At 48.0% G+C, this 21,361-nt stretch overlaps 1 protein-coding gene across 2 annotated transcripts; it reads left to right on the top strand.

Annotated features, from left to right (window-relative positions):
* Positions 1-208: 208 nt before the first annotated feature.
* CTSE (cathepsin E) lies at positions 209-13,256 on the top strand. Of its 2 annotated transcripts, XM_058700738.1 has the most exons (9): positions 213-392; positions 1,017-1,173; positions 1,763-1,880; positions 2,855-2,973; positions 5,498-5,697; positions 7,775-7,897; positions 9,083-9,224; positions 9,326-9,424; positions 12,460-12,764. In XM_058700738.1, exons 1-9 carry the CDS (start codon positions 325-327, stop codon positions 12,622-12,624), a joined length of 1,191 nt encoding a protein of 396 aa, XP_058556721.1. In that variant the 5' UTR covers positions 213-324; the 3' UTR covers positions 12,625-12,764. The 2 variants fall into 2 exon arrangements, with proteins under 2 accessions (XP_058556722.1, XP_058556721.1); XM_058700739.1 differs by lacking the exon at positions 9,083-9,224 and having other exon boundaries at positions 209-392; positions 12,460-13,256.
* The last annotated feature ends 8,105 nt before the right edge of the window (positions 13,257-21,361 follow it).

Raw genomic sequence — 21,361 nt, 5'->3', positions numbered from 1 at the left:
GAGAAGCTGAACCTACACAGTCCTCTTACTCTTTGAGGGTGCACAGACCCCCAAGTCCCATTCCAGACCCAGCCCGCCCCTGCAGGAGGGAAAGGGGCTGAGGGGAGGAACAGAGACGCCTTGTTAAACGCACTGTGTTTGTTCCGGGGCCCGGATATTGACTCAAGAGGCCTTATCATTGGGTCCTCAGGCTGGGCTGGGCAGGGCAGGGCAGATCTGAGAGTTAAGGAGATTCGGTCCCCACCGGCCTGTGGGAGAGAAGAAAAGAGAAGGGGCAAGGAAGGCCACGACAGAGCAAGGCAGAAGCTGCTGGTTGGGCCCACGATGAAAACACTCGTTCTTTTGCTGCTGGTGCTCCTGGACTTGGGACTGACTCAAAAAACACTCCACAGGTGAGGCCACGTCCCCAGCACTGTGTCCAGCTGGGGCAGCTCCCTGCCCTCAAGCCTAGGGCTGCCCTGGGAGAGGAAAGATGACGGGGAATTGAAGAGGAGAAGAAACTAAGGGCCATCTTGTGTTGGCCTTGACCCCCAGCCCACGACAAGCCAGCCCTCTGCCTCCATCTCTGACAGAAACTGCTGCCCAAGGCCCAGGGAGCCTCTCTTGTTAGTAAAGAGCAGGAACCTGCAACTTGGTTGTGGAGCTCACGAGACCGAGTACTTGATCGAGAGACTGACCATGGCTGCCCCCCAATAGTTTTTCTGCCCTTTTATATCATCCCCTGACAAGGTTCATGTAAAATTGCAGAACATCTTCCTAGAAAATCTCAAAGAGCTTGTCTGTGAGAGGGAGGGCCAATTCAAGTCTAAGATTCTAAGAATCTCCAGGAGGCAGAGATCAGACTGACAGGCCGGGGGCCGAGAGGGCACCAATTCTGGCCAAACTCTGGCATGCTGCCTTGCAGAACTTCTCCTGTGTCGTTTCCCAGTTTGCCTCTGGAAAAATGGGGTGGGGAGAAGGCAGGGTCCGAGAGAGGCAGAAAGGCATCTCCTCCTCACACGGGGCTTTGTCCTCAGGGTGCCCCTCAAGAGGCATCCGTCCCTCCGGAAGAAGCTGCGGGCACGGGGCCAGCTCTCTGAGTTCTGGAAATCCCAGAATTTGGACATGATCCAGTACACCGAGGCCTGCACGATGAGCCAGGGTGCCAACGAGCCCCTCATCAACTACATGGATGTGAGGAGTCCCGGGGCAGGGGCTGGGGATGGGGGAGGTGGGAGGATGGCTTGGCCTTTGGGAATGGCCAGTGTCCGCCAGCAACATCGAAGGTCAGTGTGGATTTCCCCTCTAGGATAACCCATAGGGACTGATCCCCTGGGTCCCTGTGGATTTGACCGAGCAAGCCCCAGTGCGCCCAACCGTGTAGAGCTCTCTGCAAAAGAAAAGGGATGAGCAGGGCAAGCATGCCAGTCAGAAGGGCCCTGCTGCATGTCCTGGGACACATGACTTAACCTTCACCGGCTTCCCTTCCCTGATTGCAGAACACAGGCATCACCGCCTCTTCTGCTTTGCTCGTAGAGTGATTATGAGGAATAATGCAAACAAAAGCTAAAGATAGGCAGGTGCGGAGAGGCTGACTTGATCGTCTCCCGTATAGCCCTTTCTCTGCTCCTTCTCCCTTTTGTTGCCACTCCCGAGGCTCTGTAAGCTCCAGTCTGTGCTAGCCCAGGCTCTGGCCCCAGAGAGCTCTCCCTAGGCCCCCCTGGTGAGCACCTTCCCCTTTCCCACCACCCACACTCTCCTCCCTTCCCTCCCTCCCCCATAGACAGAATACTTTGGCTCTGTCTCCATTGGCTCTCCACCGCAGAACTTCACCGTCATCTTTGACACTGGCTCCTCCAACCTCTGGGTCCCTTCCGTGTACTGCACGAGCCCAGCCTGCAGTAAGTAGGGCCAGGGTCAATGGCAGCCAGGGCCTGGCCCTCTGGGGGAAGGGAGCTTGATTTCCAGAAACTGGCCATCCAGGGTGCACAAGCTTCCCCTCTCCACCTCTGAGTCCCCCCTGGGACCTTCACCTATGGTGAAAACAAGGCTGAGCCAGGGACAGAGCTAAAATCTGACTGCTATCCAGGCCAGCAACTTTCATACTGACCCGAATTAATAGGGGAAAGCTCAGCCACTGAAAATACAAAGTCGATACAAATCGTTGAACACATGATGACTCGCTCCCTTTGGAACACCCGAAAGAATGTGGGAGAAAGTTCCGTTCAAATGGCTGTTTCTGGGCAGGTCGATGGGTTGGGTTCTAGTGCTGACTATTCACCTGCTTCAAGAGGGCTTGGTGGCCTACCTCCCAGGATATCAGAGGTGGGGCTGACGGGGCACAATGTAGGGGTGGGTTTATTTGGCCGGAGGTAACTCAGACGTCTTTGTTAGCATCGGAAAGGGAAGAGCTAAGGAAAGATGTCTTAGTCTGTGCTGGATAAATTCTAGAGGCACAATGTCTCAGAAAACCCCAAAATTGGGTGTCTACAGGTTAGGCAAGGAATTGAGAGTAGTTGCCCGGCACGGTATTTATTTATCTCCGAGTTTCTTTTGAATACCAGGCTCTGACCCACACTAGTTGGCGGAGACTTCTGCTGGCGCCTGATACATGACGCTTATCTTGGTGTGCCTCATGAGGTCACTGTGAGCAATCACGTTTCCCAGGGACAATTATTTGTTCTCCATTTAGGCCACCACATGTGGCTAGAGGAGAATGTAGTAACTAACTAAGGAGGGCCATGGCCAACCTTTCTAGAGGCCCCCACTCAATCTGGGAGTTGAGGGAATAGACCCTGCATCTCTGTGGTATCAGGGCAGGGACGGAGGCAGTGAGCTGATGTCCCAGGCAAGAGCAGCATCCTTGCTTTTCCAGAGACACACGCCAGGTTCTACCCTTCCCAGTCCAACACATACAGCGCACTGGGGAATCATTTCTCCATTCAGTACGGGACTGGGAGCTTGTCTGGAATCATTGGAACCGACCAAGTCTATGTGAGTACAATTCCTTCCTCTTTTGTCTTTTGGCCAGAAACTTGGGGGACAGAATATTTTGCAGAGCTGTTAGGGGAACAGTTTCAGATCGGCCTCTGGAAGAGGTGGAAACAGGGAGTTGGCTTCCAGGGAAAGGGGGAAGCCTGGCCAGGAGGGAGTAGCACTTCCTATTTGAGATAACGGCAGTGGGCCAGTCTGCTCAGTGTGCTGAGTTCTAGAGAGGCAACAAAGAGGAATCCACAGAGAAACAGTGCACAGGGCAGAAAGCCTGGTGGCAGGCTTTCAAGAATGAGTTAAGGCAAAGAAAAAAAAAAAAAGAATGAGTCCAAGATGCTTACTCTCAGTGCAGTAAGACAAGAAAAAAGAAACTAAGTGTACTAGGATTATAAAGGAAGAAATTACACTGTCATTATTCACATATGACAAAATTCTACATGTAAAAAATCCAAAAATATCTACAGACAATTGGGGTTATTAATTAATTAACAAAGTTGCTGAATACTAGATTAATGAACAAAATGATTTGAATTTCTATATATCAGGAAAACATGGAAAATAGATTTTTTAAAACCTATTTTTTTTTGAGAGATAGAGACAGAAAGTGAGTGGGAAAGGGGCAAAGAGGGAGACACAGAATCCCAAGCGGTCTCTAGGCTCTGAGCTGTCAGCACAGAGCCGGACGCGAGGCTCAAACTCACAAACCACGAGGTCATGACCTGAGCCAAAGTCGGACACTTAACCGACTAAGCCACCCGGGCGCCCCTGGAAAATAGATCTTTAATGACATTATTTATAACACCATCAGAAACATCAAATACCTAGACATAAATTTAACAAAAATGTTAAATGTTTCAAGATCTCTATTCTAAATACACTACAAAACATTATTGAGTGAGACTAAGGAAGATCTACATAAATTGAAATGACTCAGTATTTCATGACTCAATATTATAGATAAGTCAAAGTTTTTTCAAATTGATCAATAGATCTGTTAATCAAAAAAATGGCAATTTTTATTAGAAATTGATGAGCTAATTCTAAAATTTATATGGATATGTAATACACTCAGACCATCTAGATGAAGAAACACACTATAAATATTAAGACCTATTATGAAGTTCTAGTAATTGAGATAATGTGGTATTGGCACAAGATAAGCAGATAGACAAACGGGACAAAAGAGAAAATTAAGAAACTACTCTGAATTATGTTGAACATAAAACTGCAGTGCAGTGGAGGAAATGACAGTGTATTTATTAAATGGTTCTAGCTCATTTGGATTTCCATATAACCAACCAACAAACAAAAGAATCTTGGCTCCTATCTCACACATCATCAAACCTTCTGATACATTGTAGGTGTTAATATGAAAAGTGAAATAAGAAAGCTTTTAGAAGAAAACGTAGGAAAATGTCTTTAGGACCTTAGGGTAGGCAAAAGTTTCTGCAACATGTTACAAAAACCACTAATTAAAGAGGGGAAAAAATGATAAATTTGACTACACCGTAATTCATATCTTCTGCTCACCGAAAAACACCAGCCAAGTCTGGAAGAAGATATTTGTAATACATCTATCCAAAAAAGGACTTGATTCCAGAATAAAAAATTCCTACCAACCAATAAGAAAAATGCAGATAACCCGCTTCACACAAGAGGATATCCAAATATTCAGTTTCATTAGTATTAGGAAATACAAATTAAAACCACAACATAACCCACTGCATATCCACGAAAAGACTAAAATGGAAAAGATAGGTAATATCCAGTGTCATTGAGAATCTGAAGCAACTGGGACTCTCAAACGTTGGTATGGGAAATGTCAATTGGTACAATCACTTTGGAAAACTCATTGTCAGTATTTACTCAGGCAAAACACTTACATATCCTGTTATCTAGCAGTTTTCTCCTAAGCATAAACCCAACATGTCCACTAGAAGACATGTACAAGCATTACTGTTAGCAATAGTCAATACCGAAAACAACCCAAATATCCATCAATGGTAGAATGGATGATGATGATGTAGTCATACCATGGAATACTAGTGACAATGAGCAAAGTTACAACAGACTGCACTAGTATGTTGAGTGACAGGAGCCATATAAACAAGAATTCATCCTATAAGATTCCATTGATACAAAAACTCAAGAAGAGGCAAAGGCAGTATAGGAGGGGAAACCAGGAGATGGGTTACTCTTGAGGAAAGGCGCCATGATTTGCAGGGTGTGTGATTTGCAGGGTGCATGAAGGGGCTTCCGGTTCGGGAGCTTGCTGACAAGGGCGAGTACAGTTTGTGAAAATTCTCTGCACTGTCCACTTACGATTTCTGTATTATACTTCAACTTTTAAAAGTTTACATAAAAAAAAAATAAGGCTGTGACAATGTGGTGAAATCACTGTGCCCATTCAATCAAGAAAAGTTGGATGGGGGAAACATTCCGTTCAGGCCAGAGGGAGAATCCAGGAATCCGAGATTGTTTGCCAAAGATCTCCCATGCAGTTTTCTCTCGGGTTTTCTCCCATTAGGTGGAAGGACTGCTTGTGGTCGGCCAGCAATTTGGAGAGAGCGTCACGGAGCCTGGCCAGACCTTTGTGAACGCAGAGTTTGATGGAATTCTGGGCCTAGGATACCCCTCCTTGGCTGTGGGAGGGGTGGCCCCGGTGTTCGACAACATGATGGCACAGAACCTGGTGGACATGCCCATGTTTTCTGTGTACATGAGCAGGTAGGCCCGTCAAGCCCACCAAGGTTAAGGTCAGTTATGACTACAAGGAGACAACATGGTCCAGCCAAAAGAGCACCAGACTTAGTAGTCAAGTACCCGGCTTGGATCTCTTTCTTGACCTATTACCAGCTGTGTGACCTTGGGTTTACCCTCTCTGGATGTTGAAGAAATGGGGTTTGCCTCACCTTGTAAATTGTACCACACTGAATTAATATGAGGAATCTCTGGGATTGAGTACTCAATGAATAAATATTTATCAAGCTCCTATTCTGTGCTGACTGTGATACTGGGCACCAGGAGCGCAATAAAACAAGGAAGACAGCCCCTGCCCTCAGGAAGCGTGATTCCAGTGGTAAGATGCAGGAAAAAATTCGAAAGTAAGCTGACAATAAAATAATGAAATGTTAAGGGACTAATAAAATACAATAGAATATCACTCAGCCTGAAAAAGGAAGGAAATTCTAACGCAAGCTACAAATGGATGAACCTTGAGGACTTTATGCTAAGTGAAATAAGCCAGAAAACAAGCACTGTATGATTCCACTTGCATGAAGCTCCCTACAGGGTCAGATTCAGAGAGACAGAAACCAAGATGGAGGCTGCCAGGTGCGAGGGACGGAGGGGGGTGGGCAATAGAAAGTTATTGTTCAAGGAGTATGGAGTTTCCATGCACAGGATGAAAAGCTTCTGAAGACCGGCTCGCCACAATATGAATATCTAGAACACCAGTGAACTGTACAGTTTTAAATGGTCAATTTATACAATTGTTTAAAATTGCTTGCTGTAGTTGGAAAAGGTCATAAGGCTCGCATGCCTGGGATCCGGAAAGGCTCACCTAACCTTCATCCCTACATAGGAAGGAGATTTCTTTTTTTTTTTTTTTTTTTTTTTTTTTTTTTTTTTTAATTTTTTTTTTAACGTTTATTTATTTTTGAGACAGAGAGAGACAGAGCATGAACAGGGGAGGGGCAGAGAGAGAGGGAGACACAGGATCTGAAACAGGCTCCAGGCTCTGAGCTGTCAGCACAGAGCCTGACGCGGGGCTCGAACTCACGGACCGCGAGATCGTGACCTGAGCCGAAGTCGGCCGCTTAACCGACTGAGCCACCCAGGCGCCCCAGGAAGGAGATTTCTTACCTTTCTGACTCCCTCCCAGTGAGATCTGGTCTGAGCTGACCCAGCTTTAGTGTAAGCCCATTTCCCTTTTTCTCCACTCCTACGTGGAGAGACTTGAATTTCCTCTATTATACTGCATGGCTGCAGTTGGGACCAGCCCAGGCAGAGCTGGGAGCGGGACAGCAGGTGGCCCAGACATCTCTGCTGCTCCCTTACAGGTTCCTGAGCAGCTCCCTTCCAGCTGGGAGAGACAAATGTTAGGATGGGAAATAGCAGAGGCTTTGCAGTCTGACTGATCTGGATTTAAGCCCTGAGCCTCAGTTTCCTCAAATGGCCACAAGGAGATGTAAGATGTAAGAGGGTGATTTCCTCTTGAAAATGAATCAGTTTCATGTCCTATTTCCCCAGAATCCTGTTAGGTGCCAGAACATAATCTGAAAAATCAACATCGGTGAAGATTAATAAATTTTCAAGCTCTAGTAAGTCACGTTACATTCACATTAGCTTCTTCACCTTAACACGATGGAGAGAATAACCTGGAAGCTCCAGGCACCAGGCACCACCAAAACAATAGTGGGAAAGATACTTGGGGGAAAAGGCTTTGGGGGGTGCCTCAAGTCACATGGTGTGTGCACCCCTCAGATGGCCTTGGCCTTGGCTCCGCATGAGTGTTGCATGACCAGAGCTGTCATCACCCTTTCCCACCTTCCTAGCCCTTTTATCCAAGAAGAAAACATTCACAAATCATTACACAGACCTGTTTCTATCCTTTTGCCAGAAAAGATCCAGACTAATCAACTTGCAGTAGTGGGGAACTCTGGTCTCAAAGCCTAGGCTGATATTTCCCCTCTATAGGTACTTGGTGTGAGTGATCAGACCAAGAAATAGGGCACTGGCTGAGGCTTTTTCCTGGGGTTTTCCAGTGGCCCTTCCCTGACAGCCTGCCTTTCTTTCCATGTAGTGACCCAGAAAGTGGTGTGGGGAGTGAGCTGATTTTCGGAGGCTATGACCATTCCCATTTCTCTGGGAATCTGAACTGGGTCCCGGTCACCAAGCAAGGCTACTGGCAGATTGCACTGGATGTGTGAGTATTCTCGTTATGGTATGACAGAAGAACTCAGGATGGGCACCACTCAAATTGGGTTAATTGAGTTGACCTGAATCAAAGTGCTGGTCCCTGGGAGAGGATGCTGGGGGCTCGTTGTGCAGGGCTAGAAGCATGGAGGGGCTGAGCGGGGGTGCAAGAGGGGCCTCGGTCTCCAGGGCAGCAGGCACATGGTACCAAGTTTCAGCTTCCCTCCTTGCACGTGTGGTGCTCCCTCAAGTCAATAGGAACACTCAGCCAACTACTCGGGGCTCATTTAACACTAATTAATACATAGGTCAAAGGGCGAGTGACACAGGGGTGCAGGTGTGAACTGGACTCAGATTTTGCCTCCATGGAATGTGTACAAAAGATGAGACACACACACAAACCCCCACCAGGTGAAGTGGAGGGTGGACCGTGGTCCATGAGATGTGCCACCAAAGTGGCCTTGGCAGACAGGGCAAGACAGCTCCTGTCTGAAGAACTCCTCAAGCAAGGGTTTCATGAAGGAGATAACATTGACAAGGTCTTGACATACATACATGCACACATACGTGTGTGTGTGTGTGTGTGTGTGTGTGTGTGTGTGTGTGTCTGGGCATGGAGCAACCAAGGAAGTGGGACCAGTGGCCAGTCACACATCTAGCACTGGACTAGACCATCCAGGAGTTCAAAGAAACGCAAGTCTCAATTCAGCCAAGAATAAGCTCCCGCAAGGGGAGGTGAGGCCATGTGCTTGGCACAAGGGATAAACAGCAAAAATCTTCAGTGTTCACTGTCTACTGAGGGTTTTTCAAACCGTAAGGACTTACCCATTTATGAGTCATGACCTCATTTTAGGGGATCATGACTTAACATTTTTCATGAACTGGAATAGAATAGAAAATATCAGAGTGTACTTCGCATGTTAAGGTTGAGCACTGTTTCATTTTTTCAGTTTTATTTCTTGTGTGTGTGTGGGTGCGTGTACTGGGTCCGAGAGTACATGTATTTCTGCTATGGGTATCAGCCACAGAAAAATTGAGAAACACTCATGTGTAAGACAGTCAAAATGGAAATCACGAGTGTATATTTGAGAGCCTGTAGAGGATGAGAGCAGCTGGGGAGACTTCAGGGCTGGGGAGGAGGAATCTGGGGTGGGGGAGTGGGGAGGGCAGCTCACGACATTTTCCTTGCCCTCAGAATCCAGGTGGGAGGCACAGTGATGTTCTGCTCTGAGGGCTGCCAGGCCATTGTGGACACAGGGACTTCCCTCATCACGGGCCCCTCCGACAAGATCAAGCAGCTGCAGAAGACCATTGGGGCAGAGCCCATGGATGGAGAAGTCAGTGCCTGCCGGGGTTGGGGGGAGGCGGGAGCAGGGGAACTAAGCCCTCTCTTGGGAGGTGGGAGGCCTCTAAATGGATCCTCTGTGCTGTGTTTTAGTATGCTGTGGAGTGTGCCAACCTCAACGTCATGCCGGATGTCACCTTCATCATCAACGGAGTCTCCTACACCCTCCAACCGACTGCCTACACCCTGCTGGTAAGAACTGTTTCCTTATTCTGCAAGTCACAGGGCCGTCCCTTCCCCACAAGGAGCCTGCTACTTCCTCTTTCAGTAGTCTGCACTTACCCTGAGCCCCCCTCCCATCTTACCCTGTGCCGAAGCAGCAGTGCCCCCTCTAGAAAGGACAAAGCTGCCGGCTGGTTCTCTCTCATTTCCTGTCCTGCAGAGAAGCAGAAACAAGCCTCGTACAAGCCATGTAGTGAAGTTTCCGGGCGTTGTCACGTAGGACTTTTCAACCGACCACGTTCAATCCCCTCAAACATCCAGCAAGACTGGATATTATTATCCTATTCTGTAGATGAGGATACTGAGACTCGGAAGGTTATGTGGCTCAAGATTTGAGCTGCGTGGAGAGGGAGTACAGAATCAGGTTATATCTTCTAACATTCAGATTAACACTCTTCTCAAACAAGAAAATGTCTCTTGCGCAGTGAATTCCTAAGTCGGTAGAGTGAGGTAGAAAGGGAATTCCTGGGGAAGTCTGTGATCGTTTCACACCACCGTTGGCCCAGATTTCCAACATCACATGGAGTTCTTTGGTGACACTAACACGCTAACTTTACCCAAGAGCCACCCACAGCACCTGGGTGATTGCACCAGAATGGAGGTGCTAAGGTATAGAGGACTTTGGGGACTTACCTACCCCCACATCTTGTTCTCCATTAACTGCTTCCCCAAGCCACCAAATATAAACAGACAATGCAAGTGAAAACAAATGTGGGGTGGTGGGTTTTTTTTTTTTTGGCTTTTATTTAAATTCCAGTTCGTGGGGCACCTGGGTGGTTCAGTTGGTTAAGCATCCAAGCCTTGATTTCAGCTCAGGTCATGATCTCACAGTTTGTGAGTTCGAGCCCTGCATCGGGCTCTGCGCTGACAGCACGGAGCCTCCTTGGGATTCTTTCTCTCCCTCTCTGTGCCTCTCCCCACCCCCTTCTCCGTCTCAAAATAAATTTTTTAAAACTTAAAAAAAATAAATTCCAGTTAGTTAACGTACAGGGTAATATTAGTTTCAGCTATGGAGTACAATGATTCAACGCTTCCATACAATACCCTGTGCCCTCCTTAATCCCCATCACCTAATTCTCTCATCTCCCCACCCACCTCCCCTCTTTCTGGTAACCATCAGTTGGTTTTCTATAGTTTCTTGGTTTGCCTCTCTCTCTTTTTTTCCCCCTTTGCTCATTTGTTTTGTTTCTTAAATCCCACATACGAATGAAATCATATGGTATTTGTCTTTCTCTGACTTATTTCACTTAGCATAAAACTCTCTAGCTCCATCCATGTCATTGCAAATGGTAAGATTTCATTCTTTTTATGGCTGAGTAATATTCCATTATAAATATATATATATACATATATATACACTCATATATATATATATATATATACATAAATATATATATATGTATATACACACACTACATTTTCCACATTTTCTTTATCCATTCATCAGCCAATGGACACTTGGGCTGTTTTCATAATTTGGCTATTGTAGATAATGCTGCTATAAACATTGGGGTGCATACATCCCTTTAAATTAGTATTTTTGTATTCTTTGGATAAATACTTAGCAGTATAATTGCATAAAAATCCTAGAGGAGAACACAGGCAGTAACCTCTTTGACATCAGCCTTAGCAACTTATTTCTAGCTGTGTCTCCTAAGGTCAGGGAAAGAAAAACAAAAATAAACTATTGGGAACTCGTCAAAATAAAAAAGCTTCTGCAGTGAAGGAAACAATCGGGAAAACTAAAAGGCAACCTACAGAAAGGGGGAAGATATTTGCAAATGACCTATCTGATAAAGGATTAGTATCCAAAACACATAAAGAACTTCTAAAACTCAACACCCAGGAAACAAATAACCCAATTAAAAAATGGGCAGAAGACATGAATAGACATCTCTCCAAAGACATCCAGATGGCCAACTGACACATGAAAAGATGCTCAACATCACTGATCAACAGGGAAATACAAATCAAAACCACAATGAGATATCACCTCCCACCTGTCAGAATGGCTAACATCAACAACACCAGAAACAACGGTGTTGGCGAGGATGTGGAGAAAGGGGAGCCCTTCTGCATTGGTGGTAAGAATGCAAACTGGTACAGCCACTCCGGAAAATTGTGTGGAGCTTCCTCAAAAAGTTAAAAATAGAACTACCTTACAATCCAGCAACTGCACTACTAAAAAAAGCAAACGTTTTGCTTTAGAAAACAGCTTCATGTCAAGTCCCTAAGCATCTCCAACAAAGGGATTCTGGAGCTGTCACTGTGAACCCCAAACTGAGGATAAGCTAGACATTTGAACTGTGCCAAATTCATCACCCTATACACCCTTCAGGACTCCGGCACCCCACCTTCTCAAGAAGGTGCTTTAAGGCCTCTGTGAATTTCCTCTACCCTCATCAGCAACCTCAAATCTCAAATGGTTGTCGGAAAGACCACACCTGCTCGGTAGACCCCAAGTCTTTGCCAAACTAAAAAAATAAGATTGGAGAAAGTTATACCCTTCTCGTGGAAAAATGCATGCCTACTTGCTTTATATCTAAAAAAGGATTCTTCCCAGAACACAAAATAGCAGTGTAACATCTCTCCCTTAAAAAATTGAGTTGAGGTTCACAAAGAAAGCAGAATTCCAGCCAACATCTTCTAAAGCCAAATCTTTTGCTCTTCCCGTCAGGCAACAAAGTTTCACTTTTTCTGATTATCAAACGGGGGGGGGGGGGGGGGGCGGGGGGTGGGGAAGCGGGAGACGTGTATAACAGGTGAACAGTTGACAAAATTGTAGAGCTTAGAAGCCCAGGCCCACATGTATGAAACTATGCAGGCACTTTGCAGAGTAAACAAGTAGAGACGCATGAAGCAGGAGGAAGAACCAACCAGCCAAAGCGGTGACCGCATGGAACGGTCCAGGGCCAGTCGCCCCCACTACCACACAGTACAGCCTCCAGGCAGCACTTCTTCCCTTTCTCCCTACATGTCACTTACATCTTTTTTTCCAACCCCAGGACTTTGTGGATGGAATGGAGTTTTGCAGCAGTGGCTTTCAAGGTCTTGACATCCAGCCCCCAGCTGGGCCCCTCTGGATCCTGGGTGATGTCTTCATTAGACAGTTTTATTCAGTCTTTGATCGTGGGAATAACCGTGTTGGGCTGGCCCCGGCAGTCCCCTAAGGAGTGGCCTTGCCCATGTGTCTGCCTGCCTGCTTGCCCGATGCCCTTTAGAAATTCAGCTGTGCCTAGGAGGTTGGGGCATTCTTCACAGCTGTCAGAAAGTCATTGCAATTGTTCCAAAGCCGCAGCTTGAATTAGGACCAAATAGAGCATGAGAACATACACACCCACTCACACGCTTCACACATTTCACACACACCCACGTCCACACCTCCTCCACCACCATCATGATGGAAGAATTAAGTGGTATGCCCATACTTTTTGTATTGCTTTTTGCTAACATTTTCTTTTGGAAATCTCCAAACATGTACCCAAACAGAGATTATAGCACGATAAATCCCCGTGGACCCCAGCCACTTTTCATAACCCACCAGCACGTAGCCAGGCCTGTTGTATCTGGAGCACCTCTCCTCCTCTCTCCAGCCCACACACCTGCATTATTCTGAGGCAAATTCTTGGTATCATATCGTAAATCATCACTGCAACAATTCACCCATAAATCCTTCTGCTATTCTTAAATACGCAATCAGTGTTCAAATGTTGTCTATTGTCTAGGAAATGTTGGGTCATTTTCATGGCTGATTTGTCTGTATCAGGATGCAAATAAAGTTCACCAACAGCATTTATTTGAACTCTATGTCTCTTTTCATGTGCAGGGTTGACCACACTCTGAACTGTGCAGGGTAAAATCGGGAAGTGTCGCCCAACGTGGTTCTCCGAGCCCACCTTTCCTATAAAATGGCAGTTCGCTCTAGAGGCCTGGTTTTGTGGCGAGAGTGTTTCATGGATAGTGCTGGGTACATCCCGTTGTCGCCCAGCAGGAGGCAGATAATGCCCGGTGCCTCTGTGTTCACCATGTTTGGACAGACGAGTTGGCTCTGGGGCCGTTAGCCTCATCTACCCACCACCGATTTCCTTCAGCATTTTACCTAAAGGCTTTGGCAACCACTGACGATCATTGCTTAGATCCACGCTATCTATCATCAGGGCTGCCAAACAGATTTTTTTTTCTAATTCTATTTCTCCTCCTGTATTTGTTAGCTAGCATTCTTCTATTTAAAACACTAAGCAAACCACACTTAAAAAAAAAAAAAAAAAAAAAAACCATTTGCTTACCATCAGGTACAGCTCCTATAGGAAAGGCAAGCTGACTTGGCTTTTTCCCCTTGTTTACTGGCTTTCAGAATAGTGAATGTGTTTCAACTTACTGCATTTTTTTTTATATATTCCAAGCATGTTACCCTTGGCCAGCAGGTACCCCTTCAAATTAGTTTCTGTGAATTTTCACTTGACCCCAGCACAAAGCAATGTTCCGGGCCTATTTTCCCAAGGATTCCTCGTTCCTGGTCATGTGCTCATACGTTGTTGCAAAAGAAAATATTTCAGAGTACAAGGAGAGGATATGGGGGGCGGGGGGGGGGGGGGGCTCTGAATGAACCCTTTTCATCTCCCCCCAGGGCCCATGCTGAGGGAGCTGACAGGGTGAATCCTGGCTGCATCCCCACTCCAGTGGGATCTATTGTCACCAAAAACAACATGTCTTTCTTTTCCTTCCTTTTGTTCTTTTTTTTTTCAAAATGCAAGTATCTTCAGGGTTTCCTTTATTGTAAATGATCTGAAAGTCCTCCGTGACCCTTCCCCTCAAAGATAAGTAATATTTTTTATCTGAAGCTGTCTGATGCAGACTTTTCCTTTGTATTTACAACAGAGATAGCCATAGGGAAGGAATTTTTTTTCCTACAAAAAAAGGAATCACTCTGAATACACTTGTGCCTAAACTGCTCCTTTAACAGATTCTACGTAGTCAGCTCTTTCCTTGTAACATCTGCATAGTGTCCACTTAATGATCAAATCCTCCCTTAATGAACATTGGGTTCATTTGGGTTTAATTCAATCCAATCCCATAAATATTTATTTTGTGCCAGGTGCTAAGTGAGACACTCGAAGATCCTCAAGATAAGTGGGACAGATCCCGGCTGTCGCTTTTGGCACAGAGGTCATGGAAAACACACCAGGCCTACAGTCAGATACACATTTATGCCCTGCCCTGGATCAATTTGGTGACCTTGGCTGGTCACTTTGTATCTCTGAGATGCCCACCTCATAGTGCTATGGGGAAGAGTCAATGAGTTTACCTGGATGGAAGCACTTAGCTCATAATGTTAGCTCTCCTTCCCCTGTGAGCATGAGGTCAAAGTAGATCACAGCTACACACGCACATGCACACACACACACACACACACTTTTTTGGTTTTGTTTTTCTTTTATCTCTTTCTTTCTTTCTTTCTTTCTTTCTTTCTTTCTTTCTCTCTTTCTTTCCTAAATTATTGCTTTCAGAATTAATTCAGAACAGCCTGATCCAAATAAACTATCCAAGCAGGATAAAAGAGCAGTGAACATCACAGGCTTGGAGTCACACAGGCCTGGACTTGATTCTTGACTCCAGTTGTGGGACCTCTGCACCTCAGTTTCTTCATCTGTAAAACGGACATGGTGACCGTAACTATCTCATGGGTTCGTTGTGAGGCTCCAATGGCATAATGCTTATGCAGAAACACTTAACTAGCTTGTGCGCCTGTGCTCGTCACACAGGGACCAGGCCCACACTCGACAGAGGCAAATCTCAGGCAGGGCAGAAGGGCCTAGAGTAAAAAGGTTTTATGACTTCTCCTCTTAAAACAAAGCACCCAAGGGCCGTGTAAAGACCGACTGGCAGGCAGCATTCCTGCAGGCTGTCTCCTTAAGGGTGATGTCTGTGCAGCGGGCTACCCCAAAGTATTGCACGTGCCTGTGCCAGCCGGGTACCTGTGGGTCCAGGAGCCTGCGTGCCGGAGGCCTGGAGTATGAATGTGGTGCATAATCTGTGCCTGCAGGAAGGGAGAGCAGTCCGGAGACTGCCCAAGCTAGTTCTGCTCTGAGCACACAGAGCTGTCTCAGGGGGACAGTTCTGTCTCTCAAGACAGAAGTGACACTTTCAGTCTGTGTGGACTGAACTCTGCTGGCCATGCACCTACTTGCCCTGTCAGCTGCAGAGGATTTTCCAAAACGGACCTCTGCTCCTTGTGCTCGTCACATCAGCAGCGTTATCCCCTGAAACTCAGGTCCTCATGTCATGCCCCATATCCGATACTAGGTCACAAACCTCTCAGCGATGGGCCAAGAGCTCTGGCCAAGCTTCACTGTGCCCTGGGAATTGTTAAAGGGTCACTGGGGCTGCCATAAGCAAGCACCACAAACTGGGAGGCTTAAAACACAGACATTTATTGTCTCGCAGTTCTGGAAGCTAGAAATCCAAAATCGAGGCGTCAACAAGGCCAGTCTCCCTCTGAAGCCTGTAGGGGAGAATCTGCCTCATCTCTTCCTGGCTTCAAGTGATGGCTGGCAATCTGCGGGGTTCTTTGTCTCACAGAGGTGACACTTCAGTCTCTGCCCGTTGCCCCCCGGCATTCTTCCTGTGTGCCTCTGTCTCTGCGTCTCTTCTAAGGACCCCAGATGTATTGCCTAAGAGCCCACCTACTCCACTGTGAGCTCATCTCAACTGAACTGATTGCATTTTCCACAACCCCATTTCCAAACAAGGTCATTCCGAGGCACCGGGGGTTAAGACTTCAACATATATTTGGGGCGAACACAATTCAACCTGTAACCCATGTTTTCCTATTTGATTTGGGGCTTATTAAGGTCCTTCCAGGAGCTTTTGGTATTTTCGTCTTTCTTCCCTTTCTTCTCTTTGTTTTCCACCCTTGCAAAAAATCTGTACATGAGACAGAAAAGGTTTTATTGCCCTGTTTCCTAAATGGGGAAATCGGAGTATAAAATAATGAAACAGTTTGTCAAACGTAGTAGTGACAGTGGGATCCGTGTCTCCCGCCTCTCATCCCCTGCTTCTAAATTATGCCCCTCCCCCAAGCCCAGGTATTTGTCAGTTTAGGATGTTGCAAGGGTGAGGACAAAAGGTAGAATCTACTCGGTCCCCCCTCCACCCCGGTAATATTTACCTTTTAAAATTAAAACACATCAGAGAGCCTGGGTGGCTCCGTTGGTTAAGCGTCCAACTTCAGCTCAGGTCATGATCTTGTGGTTCATGAGTTCGAGCTCTGCGTCGGGCTCTGTGCCGACAGCAGGCCAGGATCCTGCTTCGGATTCGATGTCTCCCTCTCTCTCTGCCCCACTCTGTGTCTGTCTCTCAAAATAAATAAACGTTAAACAAAAAAATTTTTTTAATTGAAACACATTTGCTGCCTAAGAGTGAGTGGTTGCCGAGTCCAAGGTTGCAGCTTCCTCCTGTCTGCCCCTCTATGGAAATGACGCCCTGCTAAGAGGATTCCAGAGAACCTGCTATTTTTGTACTGGGCATCACCTCCTCTGAGGAGCGTCCCTCTCCTGTTCTACAGGAGCCTGGTGGGCTGGCATATCTGAGTTCCTGTCATCACCACCCGCATTCCAGGGGAGCACGCAGGCCTCAGTCGCACCCATCAGACTGTCTTCCCTGGGAATGTGAGTGTGGAGTGGCCCACAGGGAAGACGGACGTTGGGAGCATGGCAGGCTCACAGAGAGCTAGCCCCCAAGTCCTCGGTTCTCAAGACCACCACAGCTACCCTGCCTCTGTGCTGCCTGACGTCCAGGTATGTGTATCTCTTGCAACAGCTTCGGTTTTCTCAACTGAGGACACGTGCGTGCGGCACACGCACCTCCCTCCAGGAGGGCGACCAGATGAGCGTCTTCCTTGCCCTGGGGGTCAGAGGTCTCGGGGGCCTGGAAGGCTGATCCCTTCTCCAAGTGAAGTTCAAGAGCGCGGCTCTGCAGCCTTGGCCGGGCGCTCATCCAGAAGAACGTGTGCTCAGGAGGACAGTAAGGGTAAGGAGACACGTGAGAGCTCACCCCGGGACCACCAGCCTTGGGTGTGTAAAAGACACACAGGCCCAGCCCTCAGGACCATAACACGCTTCCACTCCTCAACATCGCCTCTTGCTTTTTCACCACTTGGCCAGCTTATGACATAACACCACCCACTGTAACAGATCAACCCCTGAATCGCAGTGTCTTCCGTCAACGTTTAATTCTCACATGAAGAGCCCAGGGGAAGAGAAGCACGATTCAAGAACACGGGGTTCCCACAGCCCATAGGACCTCGGGGCCATTCTTTCTGTCCCCAGACAGGCAGATCCTGTGAGACGACTTAACAGGCCGGATCTGAAAGCGGCTAAGGCACCAGCAGGACTTTTCCTCTTCATCTGTTTAACTTGAGTTCCACGAGGGTGGGAACTCTGTCTGGTTCACCGTTCTATCCATTGGCTAAACCGTACTCCATGACGACACCTATCTACAGGGGCTGGAAGCGCCTTGTAGCGGTGGCCTGGAGGTGTTAGGGGACTTCCGTGAACATAAGTCAGCTCTGTCTCGCCAGGCCTCCACCTGGGATCTTCTTCTCCCTCCTGCGTCTTAAATGTGGGCCTGTTTCCAGCCTTCTTCTCTCTCCTCTCTCTATCCCCTTCACCTAGGACGTGAGGAGCCTCTGCATGGTATGGAGACAACCCCCATGTTGACCTTTTCAGGTAGACAGTTTGCAAATCTCCAACCTCTTCCAATGAACACTTCTTTCTATCTTTGTTTCTCATCCTGCCCTGTCCACCCGGAGCAGTAGCCCGACAACGCATCCATGCACCCGGCAAATATTTATGGAGCCCTATCTTGGCCTAGGTTCCCTTCCCTAAGGGGGAATTTTTTAAAAATTCCTGAGTCTGAAGCTTGTTTTTAACATGTTATTGGGAAGTTCAGTTCAAAGGAAGCAAGAGAGGGAAAAGGGAAGTGAGGAAGAGAGAGAAGGGAAATAAATGCAAGGAGGTGACTTTCCAAATTGATACAGATTTGCGGCCAGCGCAGCGGTTGCTGGGCTCCCCAGGGAACCTCCTTGAGCAAGGCCGTGTGCGCCGGGGACAGCTCAGAATGGTCCCATGACAAGGTGGTGGGCGGCAGGTGAGTGTGAACTCTCTGCCGATTTCTTCTTTCTCCTGCTCTGTCGGTCAGAGTCTTGCCCGTGGGCACTGAGCCCCTGCACTTCCCATGTGTGTTCCTGGCCTCTCCAGGAGGCTGCTGGGGAGCCAGAACCTCTGCAAATCCACCAGCCCCGGTGCCAGCTTCTTCTCCGCTGGTGCCCTGCTTGCAGGTGCCCTGACCCCTGGTGGTAGCGCTCTTGGATGTGAGACCAGGAAAACAGCATGAGCCTTCGCCAGGATTGCTGAAGCCCGAAGTAAGATGAGGGGCTGGGGCTGGGTGGAGGGATGGGGGTCAGGGCCAAGCACCGAGCATGTGCCAGGCACGACAGCTGTGGTCTGGGACAGAAGCATGAACATGACAGGTAGAGTTTGTAGTGAAGACAGTGCCATGAAAAACCAGATTGAAATCTCAGTCCTGTGAGTGGTCAGGCGTGGCTCGGAGCCTCTTTTGTGCACGTCAGCACCTCTTCCCCCATCTAGGGTGAGCCCTGCCCTCGGGCCACTTCTTATATGGAACTTGACCCGCTCCTGCTCCTCCGCTTATCACAATCTGCACGTTTATCTCTTGTGCATCCTTCAAGCTCCAATTCAAATCCCTTCTTTCCAATCCCTCCTTTTCCTCCTCCAGATCTTCTAAATCCTCACAACCCTGTAGCTGCATTTCTCACATCGTTATTGGCACCGTCTTATTTCACTGATTAATGCAAGTGTCCACCTTGTGTCCCCCAAAGGGTGGGACGCACTCAGATTATTGGATGAATGCATGCAAGAGGGGAAGAAGGAAGGAAGTTCCGCGAATGCCGCGTCAGGGCCTCCCCCACGAGGGAGAGGCTGGCTGCCGTTTTCCACAAAGCATGTGTCAGAGGAAGAGAAGGGAAGTCGCTGACTCTTGACCCATTCAGACAGAGGAGATGGGGACTGAAGCCTGGGGCGGGGGTGGGGGGGCTTTCAAAGGTGTTAAGGGTACTTCTGCAAACACCCCTTAAAACTAGAAGTCTCAGGCCCGTGTTCAGAGGCTATAAGGACTAGGCGAGGGTAGTTCCTTTGCCTTCCCCAAGAGTGCCCACAGCACCAGACCCCTGGCTGGTGACTTCTCCCTGTTCTCTGCAAGGGGCTCAAGTTAGCCTCTACAGCTCTATAGGGGTTTGTCCCCATTCATTCTCTCCCTCTCTCTCCCTCTCCCTCATTCCGCCTTCTCTCTCTCTCTCTCACACACACATACACACACACACACATTCATCTAAAACCTGGTCTCGGGGGGCCTGGGTGACTCAGCCAGTTAAGCATCCAACTCCTGATTTCAGCTCAGGTCACAATCTCATGATCTCACTGACAGCACAGAGCTTGCTTGGGATTCTCTCTCTGTCTCTGTCTCTGTCTCTTTCTCTCAAAATGAATAAATAAACATTAAAAAAATAAATAAAATAAAACCTGGTCTCAGAAAAGTAGAAGAATATAGGAGGGGATCCGATTCTAAGGGCGACAATTTAAAAACAAATCGGCCGTCCTAAACCAGTGGTTATCTGACGGTGGGCTGGTGCACCCTCTCCCAAGTAAGCAAAGAATAATATTCTAGGAAAACATGCCCTGGAGTTCTTCCAGCTCGGCGCGGCCTGGTCAGCGGGCGCCTCACAGACATCATCGTGCCCCCCCTCCGGGCACCTGCGAATCGGAGCAGGGGAGTGAGCGTCATCTGGAGCTTTTGTTTCACTGACACCTCCTTACCGAGGTCTGTCCCTGGCACCGCGTGTGGCCGAGCATGGGGTTCAAGGTTACTCGCTCTGCCCTTGAGGGATGTCTGGTCCCACTGACCAGCCAGACGTAGACGATAGCCGTGAGACAGCACCAGAGACTCAAACATGAGGAAATGCTTGCTGACAGTGAGGGTGGTTAAGGGAGTGGACCACCACGGGGGAAAGGCCCCTCTCAGAAGGAACATGGGGATGGAGGGCTGAATGCAGTGCATTACAAGCCTTAAGGGGAGCCCTTGGGATCTGGTAACCCATTTCATTCGGGCTCATCTGCACTCACTTTATTTCCAAAAAAGAAAAAAAAAAAAACCCTCACTTTATTCCCCTTTTATCTGCCAACCATTGTTACTCGGGGCATGGTTCCAGGTACCTCAAAGGGATATGAGACTCAGCCTTATGCTCACGCTGCTGAAAATCACTGTAGTCTCTTAAGAACTTCAGGCCGAGCCACACGTTTTCATCCGAGAGGACGGGGAGATGCCAGGACTTGTCTCCCATCTCACAAGACTGGTGTGTGTGTGTGTGTGTGTGTGTGTGTGTGTGTGTGTGAGTTGGTGGCAGTGTGCTATGATGTGGTGTGTGTACAGTATTAGGGTCGGAACAAGGCATGAGGACCGTCTCCCCACCAGGCTGGTGGTGGCACCAAATCTAATGCACATGTGGATCTAACGCCTCAACAAACAAAAGGTTCCCTTCACTGGGTGGCCTCCAGCGGCCCAGGCAGAAGTCCCGAAAACCAGCTGGAGGCTTTGCGTGGTGCCCCCAAACCTGCGTGTCACCTTGCAGGCTGTGACCCGCACACTTCCACTCCTCGAACCTTCCACTCCTCGTTCCCCTGGGGCCAGCTTCCCAGGAAACCCAATTCTCACAGGGGTGCCCTTGCAGGCTGTGACCCACACACTTCCACGCCTCGAACCTTCCACTCCTCGTTCCCCTGGGGCCAGATTCCCAGGAAACCCAATTCTCACAGGGGTGCCTAATCCAGTGAG

This window comes from Neofelis nebulosa, chromosome 15, assembly GCF_028018385.1.
Source record: "Neofelis nebulosa isolate mNeoNeb1 chromosome 15, mNeoNeb1.pri, whole genome shotgun sequence".
NCBI lineage: Eukaryota > Metazoa > Chordata > Mammalia > Carnivora > Felidae > Neofelis > Neofelis nebulosa.
This window is presented reverse-complemented; position numbering and strand designations above follow the sequence as displayed.